The 24,752-nt window shown below is 51.3% G+C and overlaps 1 protein-coding gene across 1 annotated transcript; it reads right to left on the bottom strand.

Annotated features, from left to right (window-relative positions):
• Positions 1–1,406: 1,406 nt before the first annotated feature.
• Positions 1,407–19,179, bottom strand: LOC142380499 (histidine N-acetyltransferase-like). Its single transcript, XM_075466402.1, has 4 exons — positions 18,942–19,179; positions 18,229–18,348; positions 17,725–17,949; positions 1,407–2,175 (listed from the first exon to the last, which is right to left on the bottom strand). Exons 1-4 carry the CDS (start codon positions 18,996–18,998, stop codon positions 1,621–1,623), a joined length of 957 nt encoding a protein of 318 aa, XP_075322517.1. The 5' UTR covers positions 18,999–19,179; the 3' UTR covers positions 1,407–1,620.
• Positions 19,180–24,752: the final 5,573 nt, after the last annotated feature.

Raw genomic sequence — 24,752 nt, forward strand, 5'->3', positions numbered from 1 at the left:
GGTTCTTTACAGCGAGCAGCTCCATCAGTCCAAATGTCTGACTTGTTGTATTTAGAGACAGAAATCTGTCATGGATGCATTCAGCACAGAAAACCCGAGAACAGCCGGATCACTGAGCAGATCCCCTCTCAGGAGGATGTGGATGTTCAGCACTCCTCAGAGGAGATAAATGTTGTCGGACTTATAAAAGAAAAACTTGGTTTATTTCACTAAAAATAAAAATAACAAAGTTCAAACAAAGAGCGCGGCTGAGCCGATTTCAAAAACGTGACTGAGAAAAACAAACAAAAGGACTTGGCAAGGCATGGAATAAATAAATACTTAGCTTCAGGCTGGTGACAAAGAACATGGGTGGGTAGGTGAGCACGGTAACAAGGTAGGGTGGTAACGAAAAGATCCGACGAAATGACAGGGGAGACTGGAAACTAAATAGAGGGCTGGGAGTGATTGGAGACAGGGTGCAGCTGGTGACTATGACAGACAGGTGAGGGGAATGAACTAATTAACTGAGTGAAGGGAAACTAAAAACTAGACATGGACTAAAACCCAAAACGTAACCTAAAACATAAAACTTAAAACATGAGTCCCGTGGGCGTGACAAATGTCATGTGAGATTATAAACTGTGAACTTTACCTTCCAGACACAGTTAAAGGCAGATCTGTCAGACAGTGAAACCAAATGTTTGTAAAATAAAAACGCTGCACATTCATCATGAAAATCATAAACTTTATCAACATTTATATTCAGGATTTCTGTGAGTGATTCCATAAAGACACCTCCCAGGCCCCAGTGCAGCTCATTGGTGAGCTTCATGATGAAATGGAATCTCCCAGGATTCAAGGAGGCCCCTAAAGAATACCTGGAAACCAACCGATGGTCCTGGAACAGATCAGAACCAAAGAAACCAGTAAACCAGCTAAAAACCACAGACCTCTGACAAGTAAATCAGTATGAAAAGAAATGCTGGGTTAGAGTCAGAAACTCCTGGAGTCCCGGGCCTAAACCAAGCTTTAAGAACTCCTTCCAGTGTCCTAGGAACCCACGGTATGAACCAAAGGCTCCCTGACAAACCCTCTGAAATGCTCTGCTGTGTCTTCAAGAATCATGGAACCAAATCAAAATAAGATCAAATTCTGACCTGTTGCTCACAGGCTTTTATTTTGTAAAAGTCTGTCGCTCACAGGCTTTTATTTTGTAAAAGTCTGTCGCTCACATGCTTTTATTTTGTAGAAGTCTGTCGCTCACATGTTTTATTTTGTAGAAGTCTGTCGCTCACAGGCTTTTATTTTGTAAAAGTCTGTCGCTCACAGGCTTTTATTTTGTAAAAGTCTGTTGCTCACATGCTTTTATTTTGTAAAAGTCTGTTGCTCACAGGCTTTTATTTTGTAAAAGTCTGTTGCTCACAGGCTTTTATTTTGTAAAAGTCTGTTGCTCACAGGCTTTCATTTTGTAAAAGTTTTGGATTCATTTTTGGATTTTGCGTACAAATGAGATTAATCGTGATTAATCAAATTAAACATTTTAATCGTTGCCCATTCTAAATTCTAAATAATTCTCTGAATTATTCTAATAATTCTGGTTTCTAAGTCGGCTTCATCAAACAGTGAGCCTGAGACCCCTCACAGGTCTGTCTCCAGGATCACTTCCTCCCAGTAGTCCTTAAAAAAGGAGACATTTGAGTTATTCTGGCAGAACTGACGCAGCCCGGGCCAAACCGCCGGGTCCACGTAGGTGTGTAGGACCAGGTAACCATGGACACCGGGCAGCAGAGCTCTGAGCTGAGCCAGAAGCACGTCGCACACCGACGCCAAAGTGCAGCCAAAGATGTTGATGTTGATGCGCTGGGCGCCGTGGCGATAAGGAACGGCGTAGGGGGGCGTGCACAGGCTGAGGGCCGAGGGCTCGGTCTCGTGGTCGGCCACGTACGTCAGCGCTCTGCGGCGCAGCAGCGGCAGGTTGGCCTCCACCGGCTTCAGGGGCTCCCAGTCGTTGATGATGGTTTTCCCGGGCAGCAGCTTTGAGACCACGTGGTCGCTCAGGATCAGAGTCTCCGCCTGCTGCTGGCTCAGAGTCACCGGACCACCGGAGGAGTCGGCCCGATGGGGGAGTCTGGACTGCAGCTCAGCCACGAAGGAGCTGAGGTCGGCCGCCTCGCAGCACAGAGACAGGATGGCCTGCAGGGGGCGACAGAGACAAGGTGAGAGGTTCAGAGCTGAGAACAGTCGGTGAGCAAAGCAAACCCTCGCATCTCAGACTTGAGGCTGTGTTTGAAACCGCATACTACATGCTACATACTACATGCTAAATACTACATGCTACATGCTACATACTACATGCTAAATACTACATGCTACATACTACATACTACATACTACATACTACATGCTAAATACTACATGCTACATGTTACATACTACATACTACATACTACATACTACATACTACATGCTACATGCTACATACTACATGCTAAATACTACATGCTACATGCTTCATACTACATACTACATACTACATGCTAAATACTACATGCTACATGTTACATACTACATACTACATACTACATACTACATACTACATACTACATACTTCATACTACATGCTACATGCTACATACTACATGCTAAATACTACATGCTACATACTACATGCTACATACTACATGCTAAATACTACATGCTACATGCTACATGCTACATGCTACATACTACATGCTACATGCTACATACTATATGCTAAATACTACATACTACATGCTACATACTACATACTACATACTACATGCTACATACTACATACTACATACTACATACTACATGCTACATACTACATACAACATGCTACATGCTACATACTACATGCTACATACTATATGCTACATACTACTTGCTGCATAATACATGATACATGCTACATGCTACATACTACATGCTACATACTACATACTACATGCTACATACTACATGCTACATACTACATGCTACATACTACATGGTAAATACTACATGCTACATGCCACATACTACATGCTACATACTACATGCTACATACTACATGGTAAATACTACACACTACATGCCACATACTACATGCTACATACTACATGCTACATGCTACATACTACATGGTAAATACTACATACTACATGCCACATACTACATTCTACATACTACATGCTATATACTACATGGTAAATACTCCATACTACATCCCACATACTACATGCTACATACTACATGATACATACTACATGCTACATGCTAAATACTACATGCTTAATACTACATGCTACATGCTACATACTACATGCTACATGCTACACACTACATGCTACACGCTGCATACTACATGTTTGAGTATGAGTAGTAACCTCATGATGCATACCCAACATTTAGGAGAATCTAGTATGCATCCGGGAACTTCTGCTTACTCAAACTCGCTTACTAACTCAGAAAGTTAGTATGAGTAGTAGGAGTAAGCAGAAGTAAGCGGTTTGGAACACAGCCTGAGACTGGTGCCTTAAACCTGCATTCTCTCTGACAACCAGCAGAGGGCGACTCCTGTGGTTCTGAAAACAACTCGGATCATACTCGTTTTCTTCACAACTTTATGGTTTCGATCACTGGCAGTTGACTCCGCCTCCTCTGCTAAGCCCCGCCCACGCACATCCACCCTGCTAACGGTACACATGCATCACCACGAGTTACGCTGTGTACATCTCCGGCTTGGTTCATCACTGTTGATGAGAAAGCATTGTTTGCTAGCATCTGCTGCTAGCTTACAGCTACATGCTAACCTGTTTCATTCTGGGATCAACAGAGAAACTAGAGCTGGAGTGAACTGTGTCAAATTATTAAAAAGGAGAACATATGTGACCTTTGAAGTTTATTCTTGATCATCGAACAGAAGTCCGTTGAATTAAACTCTTTAAGGTGGTTTTGGGGAATGAAAGAGGAAACAAACCCATGTTTGTGTGGACAGACATGAGGCCCTGAGCACCAGAAACAACGGAAACTTTGATCTAAAATCTAACTGCTGCATCAGATAAAACAATATAAAGAACCGTAGCTTAGCTTGATCAGTAGGAATTCTGAGTATTACAGCACATGGAGCCACTGTTGTCAGCCTGGTGGCTCTGATGCTTTCTTTATGGGGGAAATGGTCCACGATCAGAGACTGAAGGAAGTTTAATGGGGAAATCATCAGATAAGATGGAGATTTTAATATCTTTAATTTTTAAAAAACTATTTTTTTTTTAATTTAAAACATTTTTTTTTTAATTAAAATTAAAAACTTTTTTTTTAATTAAAATTTTTTGACATTTAAAAAAAATTTATATTTAAAAAAATAAAAGACATTTAAAAAAATTTTTATAGAAATTTTTTTGTCTTTAAAACATTTTAATTTTAGAAAGACAACCAGATGTTTGTGGAGTTCTACCCAGAGAGCTTTAACGTGAGAAACATGTTGGACGACTCCTGCGTTTCTCTGTGGAAATGAACTCTGTTATGAACCGTCTCAATAAAACCTAAGAAGGTTAAAAAGGGCGCGATGCGTTCAAACGTCTGCTGTTAAAACAGCTTTCAGTCTTTATACTGTTCACGTGTGAGGCTCTGAATCCTTGAAACAGCTGGATGTGAAATAGTTCCAGATGATCCTGCCTCAAACAGTTTTCCCTGACCAGCTGGAAACATCAGGGGCCATCAGGGTACAGAGCTGAAGCGAGCCGGATGTGAGTTTTATAGATGAAGTGGCTCAGTTTAATGCATCAGAAACTCCTTCAATGTTTAACCAGACGTCTTTGGATTTAAAACCTAACGTTTTTTTATTCTTTTTATCGTCATTGCTCTCCTCAGATGAACGTTAACACACTTAAAAGGTCCTTTTTAAGCCCACTCAGGTGTATTTGAGGGAGTGAGCTGCAGGGAAATCACATGAATGGACCCCACAGGGTTTACAAGCTTTAGTGGAGACGAAGGGTTCACCTTTGAGCTGATTTCTGCCTCGTCTTCAGCACTCATTAACACCAACCTTCATAAATGTCCCAGACTCCTCACATTCGATGAATAATTAACAGCTTTCTGGTCTGTCCCTGATTCCATCACACATCCGACTGGTGGAAAACAACCAGGTCAATCTGTTCTTTACATTTACTGACCGGTTTCACAGTTATACTCCAGAGTCTCTCTGACAGATGATTTAGCTTTCAACAGATTCAATTATGCTGGAAAGATATTTCAGACTGACATCCTGAACATGCTGTCAGCATTCAGGCCCTAGAGAGAGACTGTAAACCCACTCTGAGCCCTGTGGCATCCCGCTTTGAGCCCTGTGGCATCCTGCTCTGAACCCTGTGGCATCCTGCTCTGAACCCTGTGGCATCCAGCTCTGAGCCCTGTGGCATCCCGCTCTGAACCCTGTGGCATCCCGCTCTGAGCCCTGTGGCATCCCGCTCTGAACCCTGTGGCATCCTGGTCTGGACCCCGTGGCATCCTGCTCTGAACCCTGTGGCATCCTGCTCTGAACCCTGTGGCATCCAGCTCTGAACCCTGTGGCATCCCGCTCTGAACCCTGTGGCATCCTGGTCTGAGCCCTGTGGCATCCTGCTCTGAACCCTGTGGCATCCCGCTCTGAACCCTGTGGCATCCTGGTCTGAGCCCCGTGGCATCCTGCTCTGAACCCTGTGGCATCCCGCTCTGAACCCTGTGGCATCCCGCTCTGAACCCTGTGGCATCCTGCTCTGGGCCCTGTGGCATCCTGGTCTGGACCCCGTGGCATCCTGCTCTGAACCCTGTGGCATCCCGCTCTGAACCCTGTGGCATCCAGCTCTGAACCCTGTGGCATCCCGCTCTGAACCCTGTGGCATCCCGCTCTGAACCCTGTGGCATCCAGCTCTGAGCCCTGTGGCATCCCGCTCTGAGCCCTGTGGCATCCCGCTCTGAACCCTGTGGCATCCTGCTCTGAGCCCTGTGGCATCCCGCTCTGAGCCCTGTGGCATCCCGCTTTGAGCCCTGTGGCATCCTGCTCTGAACCCTGTGGCATCCTGCTCTGAACCCTGTGGCATCCAGCTCTGAGCCCTGTGGCATCCCGCTCTGAACCCTGTGGCATCCCGCTCTGAGCCCTGTGGCATCCCGCTCTGAACCCTGTGGCATCCTGGTCTGGACCCCGTGGCATCCTGCTCTGAACCCTGTGGCATCCTGCTCTGAACCCTGTGGCATCCAGCTCTGAACCCTGTGGCATCCCGCTCTGAACCCTGTGGCATCCTGGTCTGAGCCCTGTGGCATCCTGCTCTGAACCCTGTGGCATCCCGCTCTGAACCCTGTGGCATCCTGGTCTGAGCCCCGTGGCATCCTGCTCTGAACCCTGTGGCATCCCGCTCTGAACCCTGTGGCATCCCGCTCTGAACCCTGTGGCATCCTGCTCTGGGCCCTGTGGCATCCTGGTCTGGACCCCGTGGCATCCTGCTCTGAACCCTGTGGCATCCCGCTCTGAACCCTGTGGCATCCAGCTCTGAACCCTGTGGCATCCCGCTCTGAACCCTGTGGCATCCCGCTCTGAACCCTGTGGCATCCAGCTCTGAGCCCTGTGGCATCCCGCTCTGAGCCCTGTGGCATCCCGCTCTGAACCCTGTGGCATCCTGCTCTGAGCCCTGTGGCATCCCGCTCTGAGCCCTGTGGCATCCCGCTCTGAGCCCTGTGGCATCCCGCTCTGAGCCCTGTGGCATCCCGCTCTGAACCCTGTGGCATCCAGCTCTGAGCCCTGTGGTATCCCCCTCTGAACCCTGTGGCATCCCGCTCTGAGCCCTGTGGCATCCCGCTCTGAACCCTGTGGCATCCCGCTCTGAGCCCTGTGGCATCCAGCTCTGAGCCCTGTGGCATCCCGCTCTGAACCCTGTGGCATCCCGCTCTGAACCCTGTGGCATCCTGCTCTGAGCCCTGTGGCATCCTGCTCTGAACCCTGTGGCATCCTGCTCTGAACCCTGTGGCATCCCGCTCTGAGCCCTGTGGCATCCCGCTCTGAGCCCTGTGGCATCCCCCTCTGAACCCTGTGGCATCCCCCTCTGAACCCTGTGGCATCCCGCTCTGACCCCTGTGGCATCCCGCTCTGAGCCCTGTGGCATCCCGCTCTGAACCCTGTGGCATCCCACTCTGAGCCCTGTGGCATCCCGCTCTGAGCCCTGTGGCATCCCGCTCTGAGCCCTGTGGCATCCCGCTCTGAGCCCTGTGGCATCCCGCTCTGAACCCCGTGGCATCCCGCTCTGAGCCCTGTGGCATCCTGCTCTGAACCCTGTGGCATCCCGCTCTGAGCCCTGTGGCATCCCGCTCTGAACCCTGTGGCATCCCGCTCTGAGCCCTGTGGCATCCCGCTCTGAACCCTGTGGCATCCCCCTCTGAGCCCTGTGGCATCCTGCTCTGAACCCTGTGGCATCCCGCTCTGAACCCTGTGGCATCCCGCTCTGAACCCTGTGGCATCCCGGTCTGAACCCTGTGGCATCCCGCTCTGAACCCTGTGGCATCCTGCTCTGAACCCTGTGGCATCCTGCTCTGAACCCTGTGGCATCCTGGTCTGAACCCTGTGGCATCCCGCTCTGAACCCTGTGGCATCCTGGTCTGAACCCTGTGGCATCCCCCTCTGAACCCTGTGGCATCCCGCTCTGAACCCTGTGGCATCCTGGTCTGAACCATGTGGCATCCTGCTCTGAACCCTGTGGCATCCCGCTCTGAACCCTGTGGCATCCCGCTCTGAGCCCTGTGGCATCCAGCTCTGAACCCTGTGGCATCCTGCTCTGAATCCTGTGGCATCCCTCTCTGAGCCCTGTGGCATCCCGCTTTGAGCCCTGTGGCATCCCGCTCTGAACCCTGTGGCATCCCGCTCTGAACCCTGTGGCATCCCGCTCTGAACCCTGTGGCATCCCGCTCTGAGCCCTGTGGCATCCAGCTCTGAACCCTGTGGCATCCCGCTCTGAACCCTGTGGCATCCCGCTCTGAACCCTGTGGCATCCCGCTCTGAACCCTGTGGCATCCCGCTCTGAGCCCTGTGGCATCCCGCTCTGAACCCTGTGGCATCCCGCTCTGAACCCTGTGGCATCCCGCTCTGAACCCTGTGGCATCCCGCTCTGAGCCCTGTGGCATCCCCCTCTGAACCCTGTGGCATCCCCCTCTGAACCCTGTGGCATCCCGCTCTGAACCCTGTGGCATCCCGCTCTGAACCCTGTGGCATCCCGCTCTGAGCCCTGTGGCATCCCCCTCTGAACCCTGTGGCATCCCGCTCTGAACCCTGTGGCATCCCGCTCTGAACCCTGTGGCATCCTGGTCTGAACCCTGTGGCATCCCGCTCTGAGCCCTGTGGCATCCAGCTCTGAACCCTGTGGCATCCCGCTCTGAACCCTGTGGCATCCCGCTCTGAACCCTGTGGCATCCTGGTCTGAACCCTGTGGCATCCCGCTCTGAGCCCTGTGGCATCCAGCTCTGAACCCTGTGGCATCCCGCTCTGAACCCTGTGGCATCCCGCTCTGAACCCTGTGGCATCCCGCTCTGAACCCTGTGGCATCCCGCTCTGAGCCCTGTGGCATCCCCCTCTGAACCCTGTGGCATCCCGCTCTGAACCCTGTGGCATCCCGCTCTGAACCCTGTGGCATCCCGCTCTGAACCCTGTGGCATCCCGCTCTGAACCCTGTGGCATCCCGCTCTGAGCCCTGTGGCATCCAGCTCTGAACCCTGTGGCATCCCGCTCTGAACCCTGTGGCATCCTGCTCTGAACCCCGTGGCATCCCGCTCTGAACCCTGTGGCATCCCGCTCTGAGCCCTGTGGCATCCCGCTCTGAACCCTGTGGCATCCCGCTCTGAACCCTGTGGCATCCCGCTCTGAACCCTGTGGCATCCCGCTCTGAGCCCTGTGGCATCCCCCTCTGAACCCTGTGGCATCCCCCTCTGAACCCTGTGGCATCCCGCTCTGAACCCTGTGGCATCCCGCTCTGAACCCTGTGGCATCCCGCTCTGAGCCCTGTGGCATCCCCCTCTGAACCCTGTGGCATCCCGCTCTGAACCCTGTGGCATCCCGCTCTGAACCCTGTGGCATCCTGGTCTGAACCCTGTGGCATCCCGCTCTGAGCCCTGTGGCATCCTGCTCTGAACCCCGTGGCATCCCGCTCTGAACCCTGTGGCATCCCGCTCTGAACCCTGTGGCATCCCGCTCTGAGCCCTGTGGCATCCCCCTCTGAACCCTGTGGCATCCCGCTCTGAACCCTGTGGCATCCCGCTCTGAACCCTGTGGCATCCCGCTCTGAGCCCTGTGGCATCCCCCTCTGAACCCTGTGGCATCCCCCTCTGAACCCTGTGGCATCCCGCTCTGAACCCTGTGGCATCCTGCTCTGAACCCTGTGGCATCCTGCTCTGAGCCCTGTGGCATCCCGCTCTGAACCCTGTGGCATCCTGCTCTGAGCCCTGTGGCATCCCCCTCTGAACCCTGTGGCATCCCGCTCTGAACCCTGTGGCATCCCGCTCTGAACCCTGTGGCATCCTGCTCTGGGCCCTGTGGCATCCTGGTCTGGACCCCGTGGCATCCTGCTCTGAACCCTGTGGCATCCCGCTCTGAACCCTGTGGCATCCAGCTCTGAACCCTGTGGCATCCCGCTCTGAACCCTGTGGCATCCCGCTCTGAACCCTGTGGCATCCAGCTCTGAGCCCTGTGGCATCCCGCTCTGAGCCCTGTGGCATCCCGCTCTGAACCCTGTGGCATCCTGCTCTGAGCCCTGTGGCATCCCGCTCTGAGCCCTGTGGCATCCCGCTCTGAGCCCTGTGGCATCCCGCTCTGAGCCCTGTGGCATCCTGCTCTGAACCCTGTGGCATCCAGCTCTGAGCCCTGTGGTATCCCCCTCTGAACCCTGTGGCATCCCGCTCTGAGCCCTGTGGCATCCCGCTCTGAACCCTGTGGCATCCCGCTCTGAGCCCTGTGGCATCCAGCTCTGAGCCCTGTGGCATCCCGCTCTGAACCCTGTGGCATCCTGCTCTGAACCCTGTGGCATCCTGCTCTGAGCCCTGTGGCATCCTGCTCTGAACCCTGTGGCATTCTGCTCTGAACCCTGTGGCATCCCGCTCTGAGCCCTGTGGCATCCCGCTCTGAGCCCTGTGGCATCCCCCTCTGAACCCTGTGGCATCCCCCTCTGAACCCTGTGGCATCCCGCTCTGACCCCTGTGGCATCCCGCTCTGAGCCCTGTGGCATCCCGCTCTGAACCCTGTGGCATCCCACTCTGAGCCCTGTGGCATCCCGCTCTGAGCCCTGTGGCATCCCGCTCTGAGCCCTGTGGCATCCCGCTCTGAGCCCTGTGGCATCCCGCTCTGAACCCCGTGGCATCCCGCTCTGAGCCCTGTGGCATCCTGCTCTGAACCCTGTGGCATCCCGCTCTGAGCCCTGTGGCATCCTGCTCTGAACCCTGTGGCATCCCGCTCTGAGCCCTGTGGCATCCTGCTCTGAACCCTGTGGCATCCCCCTCTGAGCCCTGTGGCATCCTGCTCTGAACCCTGTGGCATCCCGCTCTGAACCCTGTGGCATCCCGCTCTGAACCCTGTGGCATCCTGGTCTGAACCCTGTGGCATCCCGCTCTGAACCCTGTGGCATCCTGCTCTGAACCCTGTGGCATCCTGCTCTGAACCCTGTGGCATCCTGGTCTGAACCCTGTGGCATCCCGCTCTGAACCCTGTGGCATCCTGGTCTGAACCCTGTGGCATCCCCCTCTGAACCCTGTGGCATCCCGCTCTGAACCCTGTGGCATCCTGGTCTGAACCATGTGGCATCCTGCTCTGAACCCTGTGGCATCCCGCTCTGAACCCTGTGGCATCCCGCTCTGAGCCCTGTGGCATCCAGCTCTGAACCCTGTGGCATCCTGCTCTGAATCCTGTGGCATCCCTCTCTGAGCCCTGTGGCATCCCGCTTTGAGCCCTGTGGCATCCCGCTCTGAACCCTGTGGCATCCCGCTCTGAACCCTGTGGCATCCCGCTCTGAACCCTGTGGCATCCCGCTCTGAGCCCTGTGGCATCCAGCTCTGAACCCTGTGGCATCCCGCTCTGAACCCTGTGGCATCCCGCTCTGAACCCTGTGGCATCCCGTTCTGAACCCTGTGGCATCCCGCTCTGAGCCCTGTGGCATCCCGCTCTGAACCCTGTGGCATCCCGCTCTGAACCCTGTGGCATCCCGCTCTGAACCCTGTGGCATCCCGCTCTGAGCCCTGTGGCATCCCCCTCTGAACCCTGTGGCATCCCGCTCTGAGCCCTGTGGCATCCCGCTCTGAGCCCTGTGGCATCCCGCTATGAGCCCTGTGGCATCCCGCTCTGAACCCTGTGGCATCCCGCTCTGAACCCTGTGGCATCCCACTCTGAACCCTGTGGCATCCCGCTCTGAACCCTGTGGCATCCCCCTCTGAGCCCTGTGGCATCCCCCTCTGAACCCTGTGGCATCCCCCTCTGAACCCTGTGGCATCCCGCTCTGAACCCTGTGGCATCCCGCTCTGAACCCTGTGGCATCCCGCTCTGAGCCCTGTGGCATCCCCCTCTGAACCCTGTGGCATCCCGCTCTGAACCCTGTGGCATCCCGCTCTGAACCCTGTGGCATCCTGGTCTGAACCCTGTGGCATCCCGCTCTGAGCCCTGTGGCATCCAGCTCTGAACCCTGTGGCATCCCGCTCTGAACCCTGTGGCATCCCGCTCTGAACCCTGTGGCATCCCGCTCTGAGCCCTGTGGCATCCAGCTCTGAACCCTGTGGCATCCCGCTCTGAACCCTGTGGCATCCCGCTCTGAACCCTGTGGCATCCCGCTCTGAACCCTGTGGCATCCCGCTCTGAGCCCTGTGGCATCCTGCTCTGAACCCTGTGGCATCCCGCTCTGAACCCTGTGGCATCCCGCTCTGAACCCTGTGGCATCCTGCTCTGGGCCCTGTGGCATCCTGGTCTGGACCCCGTGGCATCCTGCTCTGAACCCTGTGGCATCCCGCTCTGAACCCTGTGGCATCCAGCTCTGAACCCTGTGGCATCCCGCTCTGAACCCTGTGGCATCCCGCTCTGAACCCTGTGGCATCCAGCTCTGAGCCCTGTGGCATCCCGCTCTGAGCCCTGTGGCATCCCGCTCTGAACCCTGTGGCATCCTGCTCTGAGCCCTGTGGCATCCCGCTCTGAGCCCTGTGGCATCCCGCTCTGAGCCCTGTGGCATCCCGCTCTGAGCCCTGTGGCATCCTGCTCTGAACCCTGTGGCATCCAGCTCTGAGCCCTGTGGTATCCCCCTCTGAACCCTGTGGCATCCCGCTCTGAGCCCTGTGGCATCCCGCTCTGAACCCTGTGGCATCCCGCTCTGAGCCCTGTGGCATCCAGCTCTGAGCCCTGTGGCATCCCGCTCTGAACCCTGTGGCATCCCGCTCTGAACCCTGTGGCATCCTGCTCTGAGCCCTGTGGCATCCTGCTCTGAACCCTGTGGCATCCTGCTCTGAACCCTGTGGCATCCCGCTCTGAGCCCTGTGGCATCCCGCTCTGAGCCCTGTGGCATCCCCCTCTGAACCCTGTGGCATCCCCCTCTGAACCCTGTGGCATCCCGCTCTGACCCCTGTGGCATCCCGCTCTGAGCCCTGTGGCATCCCGCTCTGAACCCTGTGGCATCCCACTCTGAGCCCTGTGGCATCCCGCTCTGAGCCCTGTGGCATCCCGCTCTGAGCCCTGTGGCATCCCGCTCTGAGCCCTGTGGCATCCCGCTCTGAACCCCGTGGCATCCCGCTCTGAGCCCTGTGGCATCCTGCTCTGAACCCTGTGGCATCCCGCTCTGAGCCCTGTGGCATCCTGCTCTGAACCCTGTGGCATCCCGCTCTGAGCCCTGTGGCATCCTGCTCTGAACCCTGTGGCATCCCCCTCTGAGCCCTGTGGCATCCTGCTCTGAACCCTGTGGCATCCCGCTCTGAACCCTGTGGCATCCCGCTCTGAACCCTGTGGCATCCCGGTCTGAACCCTGTGGCATCCCGCTCTGAACCCTGTGGCATCCTGCTCTGAACCCTGTGGCATCCTGCTCTGAACCCTGTGGCATCCTGGTCTGAACCCTGTGGCATCCCGCTCTGAACCCTGTGGCATCCTGGTCTGAACCCTGTGGCATCCCCCTCTGAACCCTGTGGCATCCCGCTCTGAACCCTGTGGCATCCCGCTCTGAGCCCTGTGGCATCCAGCTCTGAACCCTGTGGCATCCTGCTCTGAATCCTGTGGCATCCCTCTCTGAGCCCTGTGGCATCCCGCTTTGAGCCCTGTGGCATCCCGCTCTGAACCCTGTGGCATCCCGCTCTGAACCCTGTGGCATCCCGCTCTGAACCCTGTGGCATCCCGCTCTGAGCCCTGTGGCATCCAGCTCTGAACCCTGTGGCATCCCGCTCTGAACCCTGTGGCATCCCGCTCTGAACCCTGTGGCATCCCGCTCTGAACCCTGTGGCATCCCGCTCTGAGCCCTGTGGCATCCCGCTCTGAACCCTGTGGCATCCCGCTCTGAACCCTGTGGCATCCCGCTCTGAACCCTGTGGCATCCCGCTCTGAGCCCTGTGGCATCCCCCTCTGAACCCTGTGGCATCCCCCTCTGAACCCTGTGGCATCCCGCTCTGAACCCTGTGGCATCCCGCTCTGAACCCTGTGGCATCCCGCTCTGAGCCCTGTGGCATCCCCCTCTGAACCCTGTGGCATCCCGCTCTGAACCCTGTGGCATCCCGCTCTGAACCCTGTGGCATCCTGGTCTGAACCCTGTGGCATCCCGCTCTGAGCCCTGTGGCATCCAGCTCTGAACCCTGTGGCATCCCGCTCTGAACCCTGTGGCATCCCGCTCTGAACCCTGTGGCATCCTGGTCTGAACCCTGTGGCATCCCGCTCTGAGCCCTGTGGCATCCAGCTCTGAACCCTGTGGCATCCCGCTCTGAACCCTGTGGCATCCCGCTCTGAACCCTGTGGCATCCCGCTCTGAACCCTGTGGCATCCCGCTCTGAGCCCTGTGGCATCCCCCTCTGAACCCTGTGGCATCCCGCTCTGAACCCTGTGGCATCCCGCTCTGAACCCTGTGGCATCCCGCTCTGAACCCTGTGGCATCCCGCTCTGAACCCTGTGGCATCCCGCTCTGAGCCCTGTGGCATCCAGCTCTGAACCCTGTGGCATCCCGCTCTGAACCCTGTGGCATCCTGCTCTGAACCCCGTGGCATCCCGCTCTGAACCCTGTGGCATCCCGCTCTGAGCCCTGTGGCATCCCGCTCTGAACCCTGTGGCATCCCGCTCTGAACCCTGTGGCATCCCGCTCTGAACCCTGTGGCATCCCGCTCTGAGCCCTGTGGCATCCCCCTCTGAACCCTGTGGCATCCCCCTCTGAACCCTGTGGCATCCCGCTCTGAACCCTGTGGCATCCCGCTCTGAACCCTGTGGCATCCCGCTCTGAGCCCTGTGGCATCCCCCTCTGAACCCTGTGGCATCCCGCTCTGAACCCTGTGGCATCCCGCTCTGAACCCTGTGGCATCCTGGTCTGAACCCTGTGGCATCCCGCTCTGAGCCCTGTGGCATCCAGCTCTGAACCCTGTGGCATCCCGCTCTGAACCCTGTGGCATCCCGCTCTGAACCCTGTGGCATCCTGGTCTGAACCCTGTGGCATCCCGCTCTGAGCCCTGTGGCATCCAGCTCTGAACCCTGTGGCATCCCGCTCTGAACCCTGTGGCATCCCGCTCTGAACCCTGTGGCATCCTGGTCTGAACCCTGTGGCATCCCGCTCTGAGCCCTGTGGCATCCAGCTCTGAACCCTGTGGCATCCCGCTCTGAACCCTGTGGCATCCCGCTCTGAACCCTGTGGCATCCCGCTCTGAACCCTGTGGCATCCCGCTCTGAGCCCTGTGGCATCCCCCTCTGAACCCTGTGGCATCCCGCTCTGAACCCTGTGGCATCCCGCTCTGAACCCTGTGGCATCCCGCTCTGAGCCCTGTGGCATCCCCCTCTGAACCCTGTGGCATCCCCCTCTGAACCCTGTGGCATCCCGCTCTGAACCCTGTGGCATCCTGCTCTGAACCCTGTGGCATCCTGCTCTGAGCCCTGTGGCATCCCGCTCTGAACCCTGTGGCATCCTGCTCTGAGCCCTGTGGCATCCCCCTCTGAACCCTGTGGCATCCCGCTCTGAACCCTGTGGCATCCCGCTCTGAACCCTGTGGCATCCCGCTCTGGGCCCTGTGGCATCCTGGTCTGGACCCCGTGGCATCCTGCTCTGAACCCTGTGGCATCCCGCTCTGAACCCTGTGGCATCCAGCTCTGAACCCTGTGGCATCCCGCTCTGAACCCTGTGGCATCCCGCTCTGAACCCTGTGGCATCCAGCTCTGAGCCCTGTGGCATCCCGCTCTGAGCCCTGTGGCATCCCGCTCTGAACCCTGTGGCATCCTGCTCTGAGCCCTGTGGCATCCCGCTCTGAGCCCTGTGGCATCCCGCTCTGAGCCCTGTGGCATCCCGCTCTGAGCCCTGTGGCATCCTGCTCTGAACCCTGTGGCATCCAGCTCTGAGCCCTGTGGTATCCCCCTCTGAACCCTGTGGCATCCCGCTCTGAGCCCTGTGGCATCCCGCTCTGAACCCTGTGGCATCCCGCTCTGAGCCCTGTGGCATCCAGCTCTGAGCCCTGTGGCATCCCGCTCTGAACCCTGTGGCATCCTGCTCTGAACCCTGTGGCATCCTGCTCTGAGCCCTGTGGCATCCTGCTCTGAACCCTGTGGCATCCTGCTCTGAACCCTGTGGCATCCCGCTCTGAGCCCTGTGGCATCCCGCTCTGAGCCCTGTGGCATCCCCCTCTGAACCCTGTGGCATCCCCCTCTGAACCCTGTGGCATCCCGCTCTGACCCCTGTGGCATCCCGCTCTGAGCCCTGTGGCATCCCGCTCTGAACCCTGTGGCATCCCACTCTGAGCCCTGTGGCATCCCGCTCTGAGCCCTGTGGCATCCCGCTCTGAGCCCTGTGGCATCCCGCTCTGAGCCCTGTGGCATCCCGCTCTGAACCCCGTGGCATCCCGCTCTGAGCCCTGTGGCATCCTGCTCTGAACCCTGTGGCATCCCGCTCTGAGCCCTGTGGCATCCTGCTCTGAACCCTGTGGCATCCCGCTCTGAGCCCTGTGGCATCCTGCTCTGAACCCTGTGGCATCCCCCTCTGAGCCCTGTGGCATCCTGCTCTGAACCCTGTGGCATCCCGCTCTGAACCCTGTGGCATCCCGCTCTGAACCCTGTGGCATCCCCCTCTGAACCCTGTGGCATCCCCCTCTGAACCCTGTGGCATCCCCCTCTGAACCCTGTGGCATCCCCCTCTGAACCCTGTGGCATCCCGCTCTGAACCCTGTGGCATCCCGCTCTGAACCCTGTGGCATCCCGCTCTGAGCCCTGTGGCATCCCCCTCTGAACCCTGTGGCATCCCGCTCTGAACCCTGTGGCATCCCGCTCTGAACCCTGTGGCATCCTGGTCTGAACCCTGTGGCATCCCGCTCTGAGCCCTGTGGCATCCAGCTCTGAACCCTGTGGCATCCCGCTCTGAACCCTGTGGCATCCCGCTCTGAACCCTGTGGCATCCTGGTCTGAACCCTGTGGCATCCCGCTCTGAGCCCTGTGGCATCCAGCTCTGAACCCTGTGGCATCCCGCTCTGAACCCTGTGGCATCCTGCTCTGAACCCTGTGGCATCCCGCTCTGAACCCTGTGGCATCCCGCTCTGAGCCCTGTGGCATCCCCCTCTGAACCCTGTGGCATCCCGCTCTGAACCCTGTGGCATCCCGCTCTGAACCCTGTGGCATCCCGCTCTGAGCCCTGTGGCATCCCCCTCTGAACCCTGTGGCATCCCCCTCTGAACCCTGTGGCATCCCGCTCTGAACCCTGTGGCATCCTGCTCTGAACCCTGTGGCATCCTGCTCTGAGCCCTGTGGCATCCCGCTCTGAACCCTGTGGCATCCCGCTCTGAACCCTGTGGCATCCCCCTCTGAACCCTGTGGCATCCCGCTCTGAACCCTGTGGCATCCTGGTCTGAACCCTGTGGCATCCCCCTCTGAATCCTGTGGCATCCCGCTCTGAACCCTGTGGCGTTTTTTAAATGCTTGGTGCGCCCCCTAGTGGAATCATCCAGTAACAGACGCAGCAGGTGCTTCGATGAACAGTCGCCTCAGGAACGCTCAGGACGGGAGATTGGACCAAAAAAAAAAGTTTCAGTGCAATCTGTTGGTTTCCTTAGCTAGGAAATAGTTTTTGAATTGGCTCTACATGAACGAATTGGATTATTTTATGAATAATTATGATTACAATTAATTGAATTCCAATTGGCTTGAATTGGACTTTATTATCTAAGTGCCTTGAGATGACATTTGTTGTATTTGGCGCTATATAAATAAAAATTAATTGAATTGAATTGAATTGAACAAGTGTCTCATAAGAAAGTTATTTCCTGTCTGCAGACCTAAATCTGCTTTCAGCAGCAGGTCACCTTAACGAGAAGAAGGGCTTTGAAACCTGATGATGAAAGTTGGTCTTAAGCTGGTTAAAGGTCCAGTCTGTGCTTTAAGATATTACAGCTGACTGAGGGGGACTTCTTTATGAGGGAACTTTATCTATAATGCAGAACGAGGTCATCTGTTCAAACCGTGTAAAACTGGCAGAATTTATAGTTTAGTATAGTGTTCTTATTTCACATTTTATGTGTGTGTTGTGTCTGCAGAGTGTGACGCACCTCTTTAGCGATGAGTCTGTACTTGGCCAGCGTCTGTGATGAGGGCTGGTCTCCTCGGCTCAATCTGGCAACAGAAACTTCCGGGTGGTGTTGGCGGACGTGGGCGGTGACATGCCTCTGGAGGGCGCCGGCGATGCCGCTGCCTCTCAGATCCGGAGCCACCCTGCGGCCCTGAAACACGACTGACTGACCGCCGTCCACCAGCAGAGCGGACTCCAGCCCCACCTGCAGGTAAAGCACAGGTGGAACAGGTGCACCGTAAGGCTCTCCAGTTCTGACCAGACAGACAGTTTCAAACATATTTCTGTAGGACTTCCAGATGCGTAACGAACCAAAGCACTCAGTGGGGTCACATGGCTCTGAAAGGATCGGATTATTGGCTAAATTACAATCAGACTGAGTTATTAAGTTCATGTAGACACCTTAATCTGAATAAGAATTGGATCGGATCGGATTATTGGCTAAATTACAATCAGACTGACATGCACATTCCTCTGTCCTTACCACTCTGCCCTTCATCCTCGCGATGAAGATGACCCGGCCGGGCTCCAGCAGCCAGCGGTGAAAGAAGGCCGCCATGTAGTCCAGCCCGTTGTAGTCATCAGGGGTGCAGAGCTCCAGGACCTGCAGCACAAACATGGAGACACTCAGACTCTTTCTGAGAATCTTTCTGAGGCTCAGACTCTTTCTGAGACTCAGACTCTTCCTGAGACTCTTTCTGAGACTCAGACTCTTTCTGAGACTCAGACTCTTTCTGAGGCTCAGACTCTTTCTGAGACTCTTTCTGAGACGCAGACTCTTTCTGAGACTCAGACTCTTTCTGAGACTCAGACTCTTTCTGAGGCTCAGACTCTTTCTGAGGCTCAGACTCTTTCTGAGACGCAGACTCTTTCTGAGACTCAGACTCTTTCTGAGACTCAGACTCTTTCTGAGGCTCAGACTCTTTCTGAGGCTCAGACTCTATCTGAGACTCTTTCTGAGACTCAGACTTTTTCTGAGGCTCAGACTCTTTCTGAGACTCTTTCTGAGACTCTTTCTGAGGCTCAGACTCTTTCTGAGGCTCAGACTCTTTCTGAGACTCAGACTCTTTCTGAGGCTCAGACTCTTTCTGAGGCTCAGACTCTTTCTGAGACTCTTTCTGAGGCTTCAGACTCTTTCTGAGGCTTCAGACTCTTTCTGAGACTCAGACTCTTTCTGAGGCTCAGACTCTTTCTGACCTGCTGAAAGTCCTGCTCCTCGGCCAGGCTGAACTCCAGATCTTCGGCGGCAGACATCCAGGTTCTGGTTTAAAGTCTTGGCTGATGCAGCAGATCCTTCAGAGCTGCTGAAAACCAGAGTCGGGCTGCTGAAACGCTGTTTTTCTCTGACTTCCTGCGGTGGTTTGGAAAGTCTCTGATCGTGGACGGGACTTCGGCTCGGGGAGCAGTTACTGCACAGCCAGATGGATATAAAAAGAAAAAAAAACTGGGAACACCAGGCTGCGTTCAAGATCCACAGCAGCCCTGACTGTCACTCTGAGAGCAACTTCCTTAGATATGAGCTCTGTTTCTGTCACTGAACAAAACAAAAAATATGAAAAAAACTAACTTTGTTTTCAGCAGAGCCGTGTTCCCAACCAGGACGTTCACACCCACGTTATCCAACACTTCAACCCTTTTATCCACTCAGACTAAAGTGCAACCCAGCGGAGAGACGTCGCCTGCACTGCCACCTGCTGGTCGAGGCTCCACACTGCTACTGCTGCACAAACAGAACCCGACTCAAACTGTGCAAAAAAAACTGTTAAAGGGACAGTTCTCCTCTTTAAAGGGACAGTTTGTCTCTTTAAAGGAACAGTTCTCCTCTTTAAAGGGACAGTTCTCCTCTTTAAAGGGACAGTTCGCCTCTTCTGACATGAAGCTGTGTAACATCCCATATCAGCGACATCATTTCTGAACATCTTCTTACCCCCTGCTGCGTCCTGTGAGCAGAGTTCCAGCCTCGTTTTGGTGTTGATGAAGGTAGTCCGGCTAGTTGGCTGGGGTTTAAAAAATAAAGCGTTTTGCTTCTCAGAACAATATGCGTTCAACAGAGTAATACATTTGCATCACAGAATCGTTTTCGATGAAAAAGTCAGACCTCACATCGCTTGGCGCTATTTTTGCCTCCCTTGATATCAATGCGTCAAGCCACCTAGCGACAGCTGCACCTGTTACGGTGTTTGCTGCTCGGTCTGCACAGTTTACATTGGACGCATTGATATCAAGGGAGGCAAAAATAGTGCTAAGCGATGTGAGGTCTGACTTTTTCCTGGAGAACCATTTTGTGATGCAAATGTATTACTCTTTTGAATGCATATTGTTTTGAGAAGCAAGACGCTTTATTTTTCTAGCCCCAGCCAACTAGCCGGACTACCTTCGTGGACGCCAAAACGAGGCTGGAACTCTGCTCACAGGACGCAGCAGGGGGTAAGAAGATGTTCAGAAATGATGTTGCTGATATGGGATGTCATACAGCTTCATGTCAGAAGAGGCGAACTATCCCTTTAAACGTTCTTCAACTCCACCAAGTGTGTCCCAACCAGGACCCCGTAGATCCGAACTCTTGGTGAACAGACCTTAACCCATAAGAACCCACCGTGACACAGGTGTCTCACGCCCTTTTAAATGTTCTGGAAAATTCCATAAAAACTCTATCCTTGATTTCAACTCATGAATTGCCAGAGTGACCCATACTTAACATCCTGGTGGGTCATGTGACAGGTCATGTGATTTAGTCTTCCCATAATAACATTTCCCAGATGTCTGTGTGCCAGGTTACCGCTACGGGCAGAGCTAGCTAAATTTAAATCGCTTGTTTTTGGTTGCTAAAGGAAATATTCAAACCATTTAAGACCCATTGACACATCTGTGACACTAGGGAGTGTTATTTTGAGAAAAATGTCAAAAATGTGTTCTATATAGTCTGTTTAGTCTGTTTTATGTGCCCCATAATTTTCCTCGATGGAGAAATTATCCAGGTTCTTAACGCCCAATGTGACAGTGGGGGGTGGTATTTTGAAAAAAATGTCAGAAATGTGTTCTATGTGGTCTATTTAGTCTGTGTTATGACCCCCTTAATTTAAATTTAAGTAGAAATGGGTCCGGGTTCTTATGGGTTAAGCGGTCTGAGGCCCAGGCGAACAGTCAGAGGGAGGAAACCCGCTTCAGACGAGCAGCTGTGCTGTGGCTCTGAAACTCCAGATGTTCAGCAAATCTTCTGCGGAAACAGCTGCAGATGCTTCATCTGATGGATCTGATCCTGTTGTCACAGGAAGCTGATCTCACATATCAGAGATAATGTAGTGGCCATTTGTCCATAAAAAACTAAATAAACTTTAAACTAAACTAAATCAGAAGGCCTCTGATGCAGCATGGGGGGTGTGGCTTAACGCAGGCAAAAGAAGATCCAAACTGAATTCTTGCTTTTTGTGACAATTTATTTCAAAATAATAAAACAAACAAAAGAACAAACTAAACTGCTCTCTCCTTTTCCCTGGTAAAAAAACCATTGGCCCACCCAGGTGCATGCTGGGACTCCAGGTGCCAACCTACACAGATAGCTTCAAGTGCCCAGTGTGACCCGATTACTTATTTAATTATTAATCTAATCTAAATAAGCTCTGATCATGGCTGCTGCTCACAGACAGGAAACAGGAAACAGGGAAACAAGAAGAAAAGGAGGCAACAGCCAGATGTGAACAGACACAGCAGTTCATGAAATTCACCTGCTTTTGAATCAGATATATAACACCACATGGGGTGAATAACATGTGAAAAACATGTTAATAACATGTGAATAAAAGGTGAACAACATGTGAATAACATGTGAATGACGTGTGAAACACATGTGAATAACATGTGAATAACATGTGAATAACATGTGAATAACACGTGAATGACATGTGAATAACACATGAATGACATGTGAATAACTGTGAAACACATGTGAATAACCTGTGAATAACACATGAATGACATGTGAATAACTGTGAAACACATGTGAATAACATGTGAATAACATGTGAATAACACGTGAATGACATGTGAATAACTGTGAATAACATGTGAATAAAAGGTGAACAACATGTGAATAACATGTGAATAACACGTGAATAACATGTGAATAACATGTGAATAACACGTGAATGACATGTGAATAACACATGAATGACATGTGAATAACATGTGATACACATGTGAATAACATGTGAATAACACATGAATAACATGTGAATAACATGTCAATGACATGTGAATAACACGTGAATGACATGTGAATAACATGTGAATGACATGTGAATAACATGTGAAATACATGTGAATAACATGTGAAACACATGTGAATAACATGTGAAAAACACGTGAATGACATGTGAATGACATGTGAATAACATGTGATACACATGTGAATAACATGTGAATAACACATGAATGACATGTGAATAACATGTGATACACATGTGAATAACATGTGAATAACACGTGAATGACATGTGAATAACTGTGAATAACATGTGAATAAAAGGTGAACAACATGTGAATAACATGTGAATAACACGTGAATAACATGTGAATAACATGTGAATAACACGTGAATGACATGTGAATAACACATGAATGACATGTGAATAACATGTGATACACATGTGAATAACATGTGAATAACACATGAATAACATGTGAATAACATGTCAATGACATGTGAATAACACGTGAATGACATGTGAATAACATGTGAATGACATGTGAATAACATGTGAAATACATGTGAATAACATGTGAAACACATGTGAATAACATGTGAAAAACACGTGAATGACATGTGAATGACATGTGAATAACATGTGATACACATGTGAATAACATGTGAATAACACATGAATGACATGTGAATAACATGTGATACACATATGAAAAATATGTGAATAACACGTGAATAACAGTTGAATGACATGTGAATAACATGTGAATGACATGTGAAACATGTGAATAACATGTGAATGACATGTGAATGACATGTGAAACATGTGAATAACATGTGAAAAACACGTGAATGACATGTGAATGACGTGTGAAACACATGTGAATGACATGTGAATAACATGTGATACACATATGAAAAATATGTGAATAACACGTGAATAACAGTTGAATGACATGTGAATAACATGTGAATGACATGTGAAACATGTGAATAACATGTGAAAAACACATGAATGACATGTGAATGACGTGTGAAACACATGTGAATGACATGTGAATAACATGTGAAAAACATGTGAATGACATGTGAATAACATGTGATACACATGTGAATAACATGTGAATAACACATGAATGACATGTGAATAACATGTGATACACATATGAAAAATATGTGAACAACACGTGAATAACAGTTGAATGACATGTGAATAACATGTGAATGACATGTGAATAACACATGAATGACATGTGAATAACATGTGATACACATATGAAAAATATGTGAATAACACGTGAATAACAGTTGAATGACATGTGAATAACACGTGAATGACATGTGAATAACATGTGAATGACATGTGAATAACATGTGAAACACATGTGAATAACATGTGAAAAACACGTGAATGACATGTGAATAACATGTGAATAACAGTTGAATGACATGTGAATAACACGTGAATGACATGTGAATAACATGTGAATGACATGTGAATAACATGTGAAACACATGTGAATGACGTGTGAAACACATGTGAATGACATGTGAATAACATGTGAATAACATGTGAATGACATGTGAATAACATGTGAATAACATGTGAATAACATGTGAATTACATGTGAATGACATGTGAATAACATGTGAATGACATGTGAATAACATATAAATAACATGTGAATAACACGTGAATGACATGTGAATGACATGTGAATAACATATGAATAACATGTGAATAACATGTGAATAACATGTGAATTACATGTGAATGACATGTGAATAACATGTGAATAACATGTGAATGACATGTGAATAACATGTGAATTACATGTGAATGACATGTGAATAACATGTGAATGACATGTGAATAACATATAAATAACATGTGAATAACACGTGAATGACATGTGAATGACATGTGAATAACATATGAATAACATATGAATAACATGTGAATAACATGTGAATAACATGTGAATTACATGTGAATGACATGTGAATAACATATAAATAACATGTGAATAACACGTGAATGACATGTGAATGACATATGAATAACATATGAATAACATGTGAATAACATGTGAATAACATGTGAATTACATGTGAATGACATGTGAATAACATATAAATAACATGTGAATAACACGTGAATGACATGTGAATGACATGTGAATAACATATGAATAACATGTGAATAACATGTGAATAACATGTGAATTACATGTGAATAACATATAAATAACATGTGAATAACATGTGAATGACATGTGAAACACATGTGAATGACATGTGAATGACACGTGAATAACAGTTGAATGACACGTGAATAACATGTGAATAACATGTGAATAACACGTGAATGACATGTGAATAACATGTGAATAACACGTGAATGACGTGAATAACATGTGATACACATGTGAAAAACACGTGAATGACATGTGAAAAAACACGTGAATGACATGTGAAAAACACGTGAATGACATGTGAATAACATGTGAAACACATGTGAATAACATTTGAATAACATTTGAATAACATATGAATAATATGTGAATAACATGTGAATAACATGTGAATAACATGTGAATGACATGTGAATAACATGTGAATAACATTTGAATAACATGTGAATAACATGTGAATAACATGTGAATAACATGTGAAAAACATGTGAATAACATTTGAATAACATTTGAATAACATATGAATAATATGTGAATAACATGTGAATAACATGTGAATAACATGTGAATAACATTTGAATAACATGTGAATAACATGTGAATAACATGTGA

Source organism: Odontesthes bonariensis, chromosome 5 (assembly GCF_027942865.1).
Source record: "Odontesthes bonariensis isolate fOdoBon6 chromosome 5, fOdoBon6.hap1, whole genome shotgun sequence".
NCBI classification, from domain to species: Eukaryota; Metazoa; Chordata; class Actinopteri; order Atheriniformes; family Atherinopsidae; genus Odontesthes; species Odontesthes bonariensis.